The sequence below is a fragment of the Clytia hemisphaerica genome, unplaced genomic scaffold (assembly GCF_902728285.1).
Source record: "Clytia hemisphaerica strain Z4C2 unplaced genomic scaffold, Clytia hemisphaerica genome assembly, whole genome shotgun sequence".
Taxonomy (NCBI): domain Eukaryota; kingdom Metazoa; phylum Cnidaria; class Hydrozoa; order Leptothecata; family Clytiidae; genus Clytia; species Clytia hemisphaerica.
The window spans coordinates 424,864-437,814 of record NW_027104238.1 but is presented as its reverse complement, the minus strand read 5'-3'; the positions used below and the strand labels follow the sequence as shown (position 1 = coordinate 437,814).

The 12,951-nt window shown below is 37.9% G+C and overlaps 2 protein-coding genes, 15 non-coding genes and 1 pseudogene across 17 annotated transcripts; 1 reads left to right on the top strand and 17 right to left on the bottom strand.

The window, feature by feature from the left end:
* Positions 1-12: 12 nt before the first annotated feature.
* LOC136816102 (uncharacterized) lies at positions 13-2,002 on the bottom strand. The gene has a single exon (XM_067072539.1). The coding sequence runs from the start codon at positions 1,872-1,874 to the stop codon at positions 210-212; it is 1,665 nt and encodes a 554-aa protein (XP_066928640.1). The 5' UTR covers positions 1,875-2,002; the 3' UTR covers positions 13-209.
* Positions 2,003-2,953: 951 nt separating this feature from the next.
* On the top strand, positions 2,954-4,717 carry LOC136816100 (uncharacterized). Its single transcript, XM_067072537.1, has one exon. It carries the CDS (start codon positions 2,991-2,993, stop codon positions 4,629-4,631), a length of 1,641 nt encoding a protein of 546 aa, XP_066928638.1. The 5' UTR covers positions 2,954-2,990; the 3' UTR covers positions 4,632-4,717.
* An 817-nt stretch (positions 4,718-5,534) lies between these two features.
* Positions 5,535-5,758, bottom strand: LOC136816170 (small nucleolar RNA U3). Its single transcript, XR_010847838.1, has one exon. It is a non-coding gene; the product is annotated as a small nucleolar RNA U3 (small nucleolar RNA).
* A 176-nt stretch (positions 5,759-5,934) lies between these two features.
* Positions 5,935-6,158, bottom strand: LOC136816169 (small nucleolar RNA U3). The gene has a single exon (XR_010847837.1). It is a non-coding gene; the product is annotated as a small nucleolar RNA U3 (small nucleolar RNA).
* Positions 6,159-6,334: 176 nt separating this feature from the next.
* LOC136816168 (small nucleolar RNA U3) lies at positions 6,335-6,558 on the bottom strand. The gene has a single exon (XR_010847836.1). It is a non-coding gene; the product is annotated as a small nucleolar RNA U3 (small nucleolar RNA).
* Positions 6,559-6,734: 176 nt separating this feature from the next.
* LOC136816166 (small nucleolar RNA U3) lies at positions 6,735-6,958 on the bottom strand. The gene has a single exon (XR_010847835.1). It is a non-coding gene; the product is annotated as a small nucleolar RNA U3 (small nucleolar RNA).
* Positions 6,959-7,133: 175 nt separating this feature from the next.
* Positions 7,134-7,357, bottom strand: LOC136816165 (small nucleolar RNA U3). The gene has a single exon (XR_010847834.1). It is a non-coding gene; the product is annotated as a small nucleolar RNA U3 (small nucleolar RNA).
* Positions 7,358-7,533: 176 nt separating this feature from the next.
* On the bottom strand, positions 7,534-7,757 carry LOC136816164 (small nucleolar RNA U3). Its single transcript, XR_010847833.1, has one exon. It is a non-coding gene; the product is annotated as a small nucleolar RNA U3 (small nucleolar RNA).
* A 176-nt stretch (positions 7,758-7,933) lies between these two features.
* LOC136816197 (small nucleolar RNA U3) lies at positions 7,934-8,157 on the bottom strand. Its single transcript, XR_010847860.1, has one exon. It is a non-coding gene; the product is annotated as a small nucleolar RNA U3 (small nucleolar RNA).
* Positions 8,158-8,333: 176 nt separating this feature from the next.
* Positions 8,334-8,557, bottom strand: LOC136816162 (small nucleolar RNA U3). Its single transcript, XR_010847831.1, has one exon. It is a non-coding gene; the product is annotated as a small nucleolar RNA U3 (small nucleolar RNA).
* Positions 8,558-8,733: 176 nt separating this feature from the next.
* LOC136816186 (small nucleolar RNA U3) lies at positions 8,734-8,949 on the bottom strand. The gene has a single exon (XR_010847853.1). It is a non-coding gene; the product is annotated as a small nucleolar RNA U3 (small nucleolar RNA).
* A 176-nt stretch (positions 8,950-9,125) lies between these two features.
* On the bottom strand, positions 9,126-9,348 carry LOC136816185 (small nucleolar RNA U3). Its single transcript, XR_010847852.1, has one exon. It is a non-coding gene; the product is annotated as a small nucleolar RNA U3 (small nucleolar RNA).
* Positions 9,349-9,524: 176 nt separating this feature from the next.
* LOC136816179 (small nucleolar RNA U3) lies at positions 9,525-9,746 on the bottom strand. The gene has a single exon (XR_010847847.1). It is a non-coding gene; the product is annotated as a small nucleolar RNA U3 (small nucleolar RNA).
* Positions 9,747-9,922: 176 nt separating this feature from the next.
* Positions 9,923-10,144, bottom strand: LOC136816177 (small nucleolar RNA U3). The gene has a single exon (XR_010847845.1). It is a non-coding gene; the product is annotated as a small nucleolar RNA U3 (small nucleolar RNA).
* A 176-nt stretch (positions 10,145-10,320) lies between these two features.
* Positions 10,321-10,544, bottom strand: LOC136816161 (small nucleolar RNA U3). The gene has a single exon (XR_010847830.1). It is a non-coding gene; the product is annotated as a small nucleolar RNA U3 (small nucleolar RNA).
* Positions 10,545-10,720: 176 nt separating this feature from the next.
* LOC136816160 (small nucleolar RNA U3) lies at positions 10,721-10,944 on the bottom strand. Its single transcript, XR_010847829.1, has one exon. It is a non-coding gene; the product is annotated as a small nucleolar RNA U3 (small nucleolar RNA).
* A 176-nt stretch (positions 10,945-11,120) lies between these two features.
* Positions 11,121-11,344, bottom strand: LOC136816182 (small nucleolar RNA U3). Its single transcript, XR_010847850.1, has one exon. It is a non-coding gene; the product is annotated as a small nucleolar RNA U3 (small nucleolar RNA).
* A 176-nt stretch (positions 11,345-11,520) lies between these two features.
* On the bottom strand, positions 11,521-11,721 carry LOC136816190 (small nucleolar RNA U3; annotated as a pseudogene).
* Positions 11,722-12,951: the final 1,230 nt, after the last annotated feature.

The window sequence follows — 12,951 nt, the reverse complement described above, 5'->3', positions numbered from 1 at the left end:
AAAGAGTTGAAATAAAATATAATAGTTAGTCCTTATTTTTTCAGTTACATCAAAAAATTTAACCACGTATAAAAAAACACAAAAATATGTAAATACATAACTCAATACTATAATTTAATTTCAAATTTTGCAGTTTAATTTAGTTTCAATCGAAATTATTATCCCTCCTATTAAATACATCTTCTAGAAAATCCTCTGAGGTTCAATGATTAACGTCTTTTGGAGGAGCTGACGCGAAGTTCACGTCTCAGACTTCTTATACGTTTGTGGATTTTGTTGATGCAGGAGAAGAAGCCAATCACTGTTATGAAGAGAAAGACTGACGTCACACTGGCATAAATGATGCGATGTTTGAAGATATATCCACTGATGATGGGCCCTATGATCATTGTGATTCGGGAAATCCCCGACGAAAGTCCCTGTACTGCTCCCATCCTGTCAGGGTGGAAAAGTTTGGATAGTAATGTTTTTGAGCAGACTAAATTTAAAGGGATTGTGAAGAATACAAAAACACTGATAATTGCAAATAATGTCTCACGCGTGGGAATGTTCGTTAAGTTTGCTTCGTATACCAACAGAACCAGTGAAATTTGTGTAGCGATCAGTGCTGTCAGCAGCAAATACGAATCCTTAACAGCACATTTTGCACTCAAGAAATACATCAGTAGAAACACGATAATGATGAGGAAACCGCCCACCACGTAAATCATACCAGTCATCTGTGGTGTCCACCCATAATCAAATTCAGTAATATAAGGAGCAAGGATTTCGAAATTGGTCTGACAGAACCATAACGTGAAATCAGTGGCTGTGATTACGAGGAATTCAAAACAAAGGATTTCTTTGATGGAGTTCCAGTATTCTGTGAACTTTTTGAAATGTTTCTCGTGGAAAATACCATGCCCAACATCGTTGATTTCATCTTTATCACGGATGTCGGAGAAACTGCTTTCGTTACTACTAATGCTCTGCTCATCATCTTCCAAAGGGAGCTTCTTATCAAAATGTTGTTTTTCTAACGTCGGATGGAATAACGATTCGTTTGAACTATGAAGAGAAGGAGGACGACTTGGCGGATTTGTCTGAATGTCCAGTTTTGAATCTTCATTGTCGGAGAGCTCACTTTCTCTCAAGTCCTCCCCAACTCCTTCTATAGGCTCAGTATCCATGCTTTTCAATAACGCTGTTGTGTCATCGACATCCTTTGGTTTATTCAAAGCGATCAGATCTTTTGCTAGGTTGAAAACAACAAAGACAGTTAGGAACTCCATCATTAACCACAAGATCGCCATGATGACACCTGGCAACGTGTTATTGTTCAATACCCAACTGTCTATCACCACGTACCTTCCTTCAATCAAAAAATTGAAACTTGGTCCTATAATAAGTCCTAACACACGTCCAAACTCTAGTATAGATAATATTCCAAGTCTTTGTTTTTCTTCATATAGATAGGTTAATTCTCCGACAGTCAATGCAAGGAACCCATCCCCAATTCCAGCAATAAATCGTCCAAGTAACGGCATTGCTATCGAAAATGGAAGCGCATAGATTAAATTACCGATAGCTTCGAAGAGATTGAGTATCAACAAAAGTTCTTTCAGCCTCTTTGTTCGATCATAAAGATATCCAAAGATAGGAAGGCTGATGCAAGCAGCGGCGGGGTAGGCGGCTATCGTCAAGCCTGTCATAAAAGGGCCAGCATTAAAAGTTTTCATGTATAAGAGAGCAGTTGGTAAAATGATAGAATATTCAACTCCCATCAAAAAATAACGTAGCACGAACGACATCACAACTAAACGTTTTTTAAGTTGGAAAGTATCGGTATATAAAAGTTCTCTGGTTTTGCGAAGCACATATTTTTTCACTGACATTTTGACGTTTTATTATTATCCAGTAACTGTACAGTTTCTCTTCAAAATCTCAAACCAAAACAAGGCACAAAATTATATTTGCAGATTTTTTTCTCTTCATGTTATCATCTACATAACTCGCATCAACATTTGTCACGCTTGCTTTGAGATGATGTTATTAATGATAAGCAATTTTCTTCTTTTGTAAGGAACAATTAATCTGATTGCAGATGTACATGCTTTTTTTATAAGAATGATGTTAATTCAATTCATCATCAATATTCTTAACTTTTTTGCAAAAATCATCTTGAAGTATTCTTACGTTTGGATTCGAACTCAGCCAAAATCTAGCATGTAACACATAAGCAAAAATTTGGCACTTTTGTGGACCATTTTAGCATTGCTGGGGAATGATTGGCAATTTAATAGTAAAATGCTCTAGAAATGGGATTTCTTAGGCTCCAAATTCTTAGGCTGCCAAATTCCATGATTGTGGTGTTCTTACCATATTCTTATTTTTTTGGCCTATTTCAGCATAAATAGCCTTAAAAAGTATTTTATTATAAAAAAAGCGTGCAGTTGTCATGGAAACATATTAAATTGTCATTCCATTGAAAATACCACAAATCTACATTGGCGGATCTGAGGGCGGTTGAAATCGGTTTGATAACGAGAGTCATACTTTTCTCCGTATTTCGCACTTAGATATCATGACTTTAAAACAAGAACAGTTTTCAAGCTTTTCAAGCTGTCCTGAATTCAGCTTTAGATTGACGTTTCTAGCTGTCTATTCCGCCTGAAGCTACAAAACATCCCAGGACGTTGTTTTAGCCTTGCTTTTATATTTTCTTTCTACTTCTCCGGTATTTTTTTTAACGGATTTTGAAGAAAACTTGATCAGGACGATAACATAAAAGAATGATTTGATTTGGTGTTATAAATAAATAAACGAATCAATTTTTAAAAACGAAGCTATAAAACCTGAGTAAATATACGCATTATACTCGAGGACCAATACAAGCAAAAAATAAAGGTTTCTAAAGCAATGTGTTTGAGAAGATCGCATTTCAAAATTATTCAGTTGCTTGGTGAAAAAGTTTTTGAAAAAAATGTTCATCTTCAAACGTAAAGGTGAGAATGAAGAAGGTGTTCTTTGATTCTACAAAACAGCGAGCGTTTATTCTTTGGCCGCAAAAGATGTCTGTCAAGAAGTATGTCATCCGGAAAACGCGAGAAATACTTTATACGGATGTTTTCCAATTGAAAAAAAGATTACTTATCATGTCCTTCGTGTTACGTTATTTTATGATGGGAGTGGAATATTCCATCATTTTACCGACTGCTCTCTTATACATGAAAACTTTTAATGCTGGCCCTTTCATGACTGGATTGACGATTGCTGCCTACCCCGTCGCTGCTTGCATCAGCCTTCCTATCTGTGGATATTTTTACGATAGCACCAAACGAGTAAAAGAGCTGCTCCTTATTTTGAATGGATTTGAAATTCTTGGTAATTTAATCTACGCGCTTCCATTTTCAATGTTGTTGCCGTTACTTGGACGATTTATCGCTGGTATCGGTGATGGATTCCTGGCATTGACTGTCGGAGAGTTAACTTATCTTTATGAAGAAAAACATAGACTTGGAGTGATCACTTTACTTGAGTTCGGTCGTGTTTTGGGATTGATCGTTGGACCAAGTTTCAATTTCCTGATTGAAGGGAAGAGGGTTCAGTTTGATACTTGGGTCCTTGACAACAACACACTTCCAGGTGTTATCATGGCAATTGCATGGTTAGTCATGGAGGTTATCACCATCTTTTGTGTTTTCAATCTTGCGAAGCAGTTGATCGACGTCAAAATGGAAAATAAAGATGAATTCGACGAAATCGAAGATTCGGTGTCGTTATTACCAAGAGAGAAAGCTGAACAAGAAGTCCCCTTCGATGGCTCCTCTGATTCTCTCTTTGACTCGCCAGGAGATACGGAGATGTCTCCTGAAAACCCTTTCGACGATATGGAAAGCGAACTAAGCAAAAGCAGCTCAAACTCTTCTTTGGTAACCCCTGAACAAGATGCTATCGAAGAGATTGGTCAGGGAGTTTTCCATGAGAAACAAAGAGAATTTGCAGATTATTGGCAATCTTTGAAAGAGATTTTGTGCGTTGAATTCCTTCTTATTACCACTGCTGATTTCATGTTATGGTTCTGTCAGACAAATTTCGAAATCCTTGCTCCTTATATTACTGAATTCGACTATGGATGGACACCACAGCTGACTGGAATGATTTACGTGGTTGGTGGTGTGCTTGTTATCATGGTATTTCTACTGATGTACTTTCTGAGTGCAAAATGTTCGGTCAAAGACGCACATTTATTGGTAGTGTCTCTTGGAATGACTCAGATTTCCTTACTGTTTTTGATATATGAGTCAACTTTACACGAACTGATGGCACGTCAGCTTGTTTTCACCGCTATAGCTGTTTGTGTTTTCATCTCTATCCCATTAAACCTTGTCTGCTCTCGAAGCTTACTCAGTAAATTGTTTCACCCAGATAAGATGGGGATAGTGCAAGGACTGTCATCTGCCATCGCAAGGATCACCATGATTCTCGGACCTATCCTCGGTGGCTATATTTTCAAAGGGAGAATCATTTATGGGACCATCACGTCTGTTTTCGTTTTCATCACTACCATCGGTTTCATCCCTGGCATCAAACGCATTCATCAACGTGAAGAACGACTTCGAGATGAACTTCGTGTGAAAAGACATAAATAACTCTTCAACTTATAACACCTTTTTTGAGCTGTATTTCTTTGTCTGTCACGAAATCTTATTCTTGAAGATTCCAAAACCAAAACTAATCTTTTCTTTTCCCTGTAGTCTTTTTCATAATGCTCTTTATCGACCTCGTCCCCATGTCTTACCTCTTTTTTTGATTGATGAAGATAGCCCTGGATTCGCCTATATTTTTATTGCCCGTATGAGGCGATGTTCAAAATGGATTAAGTAGCTTTTTAGAAAAGCATTACATTTTGTCAATCCATCAAAATAACATATGTCGTTTAACTCTTGTAAGTATTTTTATTTTAATCTCAGTCTAAGTTTGCGCTTTACATTTATAAACTTTTTTGAGTTTCCTAATGTTCAGGACAAAAATGGTAAGACAGGCAGGATAGAGGCAAATTAGAAGCTGTCTCCCCCTTTTCCCCCCGATGAAAATGTTCAATGAACGATGACACAGCCGTACAAAATGAACATTGTCCTTGAGGGGAAGGGGGACCTTTATCCAATGTTTCATCAGTAATTTCAAGTGGTTTTCTCAAACATATACGACCTTGATTGTACCATAAACATGATTGTACTTATCGTTCTCATTATTTTTGGATTCACATCATTTCATTCTTTTTCTTCTCCGGTCATAAGTCATAATATTTAAAAAAAAGAGAAATTTCTACGAAATCTTACAACCACAAACGATTTGGAAGCGCTCTGAATTAGGCTGGAAGGGTAGAGTTTTAACTCTGAGTTTTAACGCTAGACTTAAGACAATGTCCAAAAGTCCGACAATGGTCCAATAAGGCTCAGGATATAGCCTGAAAGTCCGAATAGAAATATTCGAATAAATTTAACGATCTGCTTGATTTCTAAAACAGTTTTTTCATTTCGTTTTCAAAGAAAGCCACTCAGCTGGAATTGCTTTCCTCCAAGAATGCTGTGATTGACAGCTTTCTAGGAACGGTCATCAATAGCAGAACCACATTCGAATTCTCGAACTTGGAAATGCTGAACTTCCCGCTCAGAAAACAATTCTCCAGCTCATCATCATGGCTGTTGTGTTTCGCATTGCTGTGAAGCAAAGGAAGAACGCGTACTATAGAAATGATCCTAAAAAGTACGGTCTTGTCCTCTAGAAAGCTGCATAGTTAGAGCCTTGGTTATTTGATGAATTTTCGCTTGTGGTTACAACGTCAAGATCACGTTTGTAAAATGAACTTTGGAAAGCAATCCATTTGCTTACAAATACTTTTTCGATCTGCTTGATTTCTAAAACAGTTTTTCCATTTCGTTTTCAAAGAAAGCCACTCAGCTGGAATTGCTTTCCTCCAAGAATGCTGTGATTGACAGCTTTCTAGGAACGGTCATCAATAGCAGAACCACATTCGAATTCTCGAACTTGGAAATGCTGAACTTCCCGCTCAGAAAACAATTCTCCAGCTCATCATCATGGCTGTTGTGTTTCGCATTGCTGTGAAGCAAAGGAAGAACGCGTACTATAGAAATGATCCTAAAAAGTACGGTCTTGTCCTTTAGAAAGCTGCATAGTTAGAGCCTTGGTTATTTGATGAATTTTCGCTTGTGGTTACAACGTCAAGATCACGTTTGTAAAATGAACTTTGGAAAGCAATCCATTTGCTTACAAATACTTTTTCGATCTGCTTGATTTCCAAATCAGTTTTTCCATTTCGTTTTCAAAGAAAGCCACTCAGCTGGAATTGCTTTCCTCCAAGAATGCTGTGATTGACAGCTTTCTAGGAACGGTCATCAATAGCAGAACCACATTCGAATTCTCGAACTTGGAAATGCTGAACTTCCCGCTCAGAAAACAATTCTCCAGCTCATCATCATGGCTGTTGTGTTTCGCATTGCTGTGAAGCAAAGGAAGAACGCGTACTATAGAAATGATCCTAAAAAGTACGGTCTTGTCCTTTAGAAAGCTGCATAGTTAGAGCCTTGGTTATTTGATGAATTTTCGCTTGTGGTTACAACGTCAAGATCACGTTTGTAAAATGAACTTTGGAAAGCAATCCATTTGCTTACAAATACTTTTTCGATCTGCTTGATTTCCAAATCAGTTTTTCCATTTCGTTTTCAAAGAAAGCCACTCAGCTGGAATTGCTTTCCTCCAAGAATGCTGTGATTGACAGCTTTCTAGGAACGGTCATCAATAGCAGAACCACATTCGAATTCTCGAACTTGGAAATGCTGAACTTCCCGCTCAGAAAACAATTCTCCAGCTCATCATCATGGCTGTTGTGTTTCGCATTGCTGTGAAGCAAAGGAAGAACGCGTACTATAGAAATGATCCTAAAAAGTACGGTCTTGTCCTTTAGAAAGCTGCATAGTTAGAGCCTTGGTTATTTGATGAATTTTCGCTTGTGGTTACAACGTCAAGATCACGTTTGTAAATGAACTTTGGAAAGCAATCCATTTGCTTACAAATACTTTTTCGATCTGCTTGATTTCTAAAACAGTTTTTCCATTTCGTTTTCAAAGAAAGCCACTCAGCTGGAATTGCTTTCCTCCAAGAATGCTGTGATTGACAGCTTTCTAGGAACGGTCATCAATAGCAGAACCACATTCGAATTCTCGAACTTGGAAATGCTGAACTTCCCGCTCAGAAAACAATTCTCCAGCTCATCATCATGGCTGTTGTGTTTCGCATTGCTGTGAAGCAAAGGAAGAACGCGTACTATAGAAATGATCCTAAAAAGTACGGTCTTGTCCTCTAGAAAGCTGCATAGTTAGAACCTTGCTTATTTGATGAATTTTCGCTTGTGGTTACAACGTCAAGATCACGTTTGTAAAATGAACTTTGGAAAGCAATCCATTTGCTTACAAATACTTTTTCGATCTGCTTGATTTCTAAAACAGTTTTTCCATTTCGTTTTCAAAGAAAGCCACTCAGCTGGAATTGCTTTCCTCCAAGAATGCTGTGATTGACAGCTTTCTAGGAACGGTCATCAATAGCAGAACCACATTCGAATTCTCGAACTTGGAAATGCTGAACTTCCCGCTCAGAAAACAATTCTCCAGCTCATCATCATGGCTGTTGTGTTTCGCATTGCTGTGAAGCAAAGGAAGAACGCGTACTATAGAAATGATCCTAAAAAGTACGGTCTTGTCCTTTAGAAAGCTGCATAGTTAGAGCCTTGGTTATTTGATGAATTTTCGCTTGTGGTTACAACGTCAAGATCACGTTTGTAAAATGAACTTTGGAAAGCAATCCATTTGCTTACAAATACTTTTTCGATCTGCTTGATTTCCAAAACAGTTTTTCCATTTCGTTTTCAAAGAAAGCCACTCAGCTGGAATTGCTTTCCTCCAAGAATGCTGTGATTGACAGCTTTCTAGGAACGGTCATCAATAGCAGAACCACATTCGAATTCTCGAACTTGGAAATGCTGAACTTCCCGCTCAGAAAACAATTCTCCAGCTCATCATCATGGCTGTTGTGTTTCGCATTGCTGTGAAGCAAAGGAAGGACGCGTACTATAGAAATGATCCTAAAAAGTACGGTCTTGTCCTTTAGAAAGCTGCATAGTTAGAGCCTTGGTTATTTGATGAATTTTCGCTTGTGGTTACAACGTCAAGATCACGTTTGTAAAATGAACTTTGGAAAGCAATCCATTTGCTTACAAATACTTTTTCGATCTGCTTGATTTCCAAATCAGTTTTTCCATTTCGTTTTCAAAGAAAGCCACTCAGCTGGAATTGCTTTCCTCCAAGAATGCTGTGATTGACAGCTTTCTAGGAACGGTCATCAATAGCAGAACCACATTCGAATTCTCGAACTTGGAAATGCTGAACTTCCCGCTCAGAAAACAATTCTCCAGCTCATCATCATGGCTGTTGTGTTTCGCATTGCTGTGAAGCAAAGGAAGAACGCGTACTATAGAAATGATCCTAAAAAGTACGGTCTTGTCCTTTAGAAAGCTGCATAGTTAGAGCCTTGGTTATTTGATGAATTTTCGCTTGTGGTTACAACGTCAAGATCACGTTTGTAAAATGAACTTTGGAAAGCAATCCATTTGCTTACAAATACTTTTTCGATCTGCTTGATTTCCAAATCAGTTTTTCCATTTCGTTTTCAAAGAAAGCCACTCAGCTGGAACTCCAAGAATGTTGTGATTGACAGCTTTCTAGGAACGGTCATCAATAGCAGAACCACATTCGAATTCTCGAACTTGGAAATGCTGAACTTCCCGCTCAGAAAACGATTCTCCAGCTCATCATCATGGCTGTTGTGTTTCGCATTGCTGTGAAGCAAAGGAAGAACGCGTACTATAGAAATGATCCTAAAAAGTACGGTCTTGTCCTTTAGAAAGCTGCATAGTTAGAGCCTTGGTTATTTGATGAATTTTCGCTTGTGGTTACAACGTCAAGATCACGTTTGTAAAATGAACTTTGGAAAGCAATCCATTTGCTTACAAATACTTTTTCGATCTGCTTGATTTCCAAATCAGTTTTTCCATTTCGTTTTCAAAGAAAGCCACTCAGCTGGAATTGCTTTCCTCCAAGAATGCTGTGATTGACAGCTTTCTAGGAACGGTCATCAATAGCAGAACCACATTCGAATTCTCGAACTTGGAAATGCTGAACTTCCCGCTCAGAAAACAATTCTCCAGCTCATCATCATGGCTGTTGTGTTTCGCATTGCTGTGAAGCAAAGGAAGAACGCGTACTATAGAAATGATCCAAATAGTACGGTCTTGTCCTTTAGAAAGCTGCATAGTTAGAGCCTTGGTTATTTGATGAATTTTCGTTTGTGGTTACAACGTCAAGATCACGTTTGTAAAGTTAACTTTGGAAAGCAATCCATTTGCTTACAAATACTTTTTCGATCTGCTTGATTTCCAAATCAGTTTTTCCATTTCGTTTTCAAAGAAAGCCACTCAGCTGGAATTGCTTTCCTCCAAGAATGCTGTGATTGACAGCTTTCTAGGAACGGTCATCAATAGCAGAACCACATTCGAATTCTCGAACTTAGATGCTGAACTTCCCGCTCAGAAAACAATTCTCCAGCTCATCATCATGGCTGTTATGTTTCGCATTGCTGTGAAGCAAAGGAAGAACGCGTACTATAGAAATGATCCTAAAAAGTACGGTCTTGTCCTTTAGAAAGCTGCATAGTTAGAGCCTTGGTTATTTGATGAATTTTCGTTTGTGGTTACAACGTCAAGATCACGTTTGTAAAGTGAACTTTGGAAAGCAATCCATTTGCTTACAAATACTTTTTCGATCTGCTTGATTTCCAAATCAGTTTTTCCATTTCGTTTTCAAAGAAAGCCACTCAGCTGGAATTGCTTTCCTCCAAGAATGCTGTGATTGACAGCTTTCTAGGAACGGTCATCAATAGCAGAACCACATTCGAATTCTCGAACTTAGATGCTGAACTTCCCGCTCAGAAAACAATCCTCCAGCTCATCATCATGGCTGTTATGTTTCGCATTGCTGTGAAGCAAAGGAAAAACGCGTACTATAGAAATGATCCTAAAAAGTACGGTCTTGTCCTTTAGAAAGCTGCATAGTTAGAGCCTTGGTTATTTGATGAATTTTCGTTTGTGGTTACAACGTCAAGATCACGTTTGTAAAGTGAACTTTGGAAAGCAATCCATTTGCTTAAAAATACTTTTTCGATCTGCTTGATTTCCAAATCAGTTTTTCCATTTCGTTTTCAAAGAAAGCCACTCAGCTGGAATTGCTTTCCTCCAAGAATGCTGTGATTGACAGCTTTCTAGGAACGGTCATCAATAGCAGAACCACATTCGAATTCTCGAACTTGGAAATGCTGAACTTCCCGCTCAGAAAACAATTCTCCAGCTCATCATCATGGCTGTTGTGTTTCGCATTGCTGTGAAGCAAAGGAAGAACGCGTACTATAGAAATGATCCTAAAAAGTACGGTCTTGTCCTTTAGAAAGCTGCATAGTTAGAGCCTTGGTTATTTGATGAATTTTCGCTTGTGGTTACAACGTCAAGATCACGTTTGTAAAATGAACTTTGGAAAGCAATCCATTTGCTTACAAATACTTTTTTGATCTGCTTGATTTCCAAATCAATTTTTCTATTTCGTTTTCAAAGAAAGCCACTCAGCTGGAATTGCTTTCCTCCAAGAATGCTGTGATTGACAGCTTTCTAGGAACGGTCATCAATAGCAGAACCACATTCGAATTCTCGAACTTGGAAATGCTGAACTTCCCGCTCAGAAAACAATTCTCCAGCTCATCATCATGGCTGTTGTGTTTCGCATTGCTGTGAAGCAAAGGAAGAACGCGTACTATAGAAATGATCCTAAAAAGTACGGTCTTGTCCTTTAGAAAGCTGCATAGTTAGAGCCTTGGTTATTTGATGAATTTTCGCTTGTGGTTACAACGTCAAGATCACGTTTGTAAAATGAACTTTGGAAAGCAATCCATTTGCTTACAAATACTTTTTTGATCTGCTTGATTTCCAAATCAATTTTTCCATTTCGTTTTCAAAGAAAGCCACTCAGCTGGAATTGCTTTCCTCCAAGAATGCTGTGATTGACAGCTTTCTAGGAACGGTCATCAATAGCAGAACCACATTCGAATTCTCGAACTTGGAAATGCTGAACTTCCTGCTCAGAAAACAATTCTCCAGCTCATCATCATGGCTGTTGTGTTTCGCATTGCTGTGAAGCAAAGGAAGGACGCGTACTATAGAAATGCTCCTAAAAAGTACGGTCTTGTCCTTTAGAAAGCTGCATAGTTAGAGCCTTGGTTATTTGATGAATTTTCGCTTGTGGTTACAACGTCAAGATCACGTTTGTAAAATGAACTTTGGAAAGCAATCCATTTGCTTACAAATACTTTTTCGATCTGCTTGATTTCCAAATCAGTTTTTCGATTTCGTTTTCAAAGAAAGCCACTCAGCTGGAATTGCTTTCCTCCAAGAATGCTGTGATTGACAGCTTTCTAGGAATGGTCATCAATAGCAGAACCACATTCGAATTCTCGAACTTTGAAATGCTGAACTTCCCGCTCAGAAAACAATTCTCCAGCTCATCATCATGGCTGTTGTGTTTCGCGAAGTGTTTTGTGAAGTGCAAATTCAGTTGTCATCTGACCTTTGAGGGAGTAACATCTCTCCTAGCTAAGTTTTCAACTCTATGCGGACAAACGAAAGTGCGGACAAACGATTAAGCGGACATACGAAAAGTGCGGAAAATCTTTCTTTTTTTTACGGTTCTGGTTTCAGTCCTACTGCATAAAGCCGGCCGGTTTGGTTTCAGTTCTACTGCAAAAAACCAAACGTTTCTTGTTGTTTATATATTTTACGAAAATTAATTTTACAAAACGCGTTAATCACTTCAGTGTGAAAGCGGAAAAAATATACCAATACTTTTATAATATATCACTTTACAATACAAAAAAAAAATTTTTTTTTTTTTCCAAACGCGTTAATCACTTCAGTGTGAAAGCGGATCATATACCATAATCTTGATACAAGAGAGGTTTTTAAAGTTTTTAATCGTTGATAGAGGGGCTTCGGCCCCGAAGTACATTGGGCCTAGTGTACTTCTTGTTCCTGTTTGCTAATTTGAAATACCTCTGCCTGTTTAGCAATCTCTTCTTTTAATTATCTTATCTTCTCTTACACTTACTTACTATGTCAAATAGTACCAAAAGAGGTCCTCCATCTCCTCTTGATGATGTAAGTCACAACATTGAAGACTTAAAAGCTGATTTTAACTCTCAGAAGAAACAAAAAGTCCACTTTGGCATTTCCAGAATTATTAAACCACGTTCTCGTTCTAACTCACAATCCTCTACTACTTCTAACTCTGAAAATTCTGACTTGTCTTCCTCCTCCAAATTAAAATCTCTCGAAAATAACCGCTCTTCTTCTAAATTAAAATCTTCTGAAAATAATCCTTCTTCTTCAAAATTAAATCCTTCCATAATTAAACCTCAAGAAACACACTCTGATGAAGTAATGTTAGAAACAGGCTTTGAGACCAAAAGAACACCTAGAAATCCTTTCATCCAAGAAACACCCAAAAAGAAAAAGATAAAAGTAATACTCCATGATCATTCGTTTAATAAACCATATAATTTAGAAGACTTAAACTCTCACATTAGTAACTTTTCCTTCCTTTCTGCTACTGAAGCACACACAAAATCCTCTACTTTAATATGTGAGATTGACGTCACTGAAATCGAATTCCTCCTTGATAAAGACAATTGGAGTGAAAAAATAAACACTTTATCGATAGATAAAAAATCTAATCTTCTTGATAGTTTTTGTATTAATAAATTAGCCATGGAATCAGAAGCTGGCCCCCCTATTTCTCT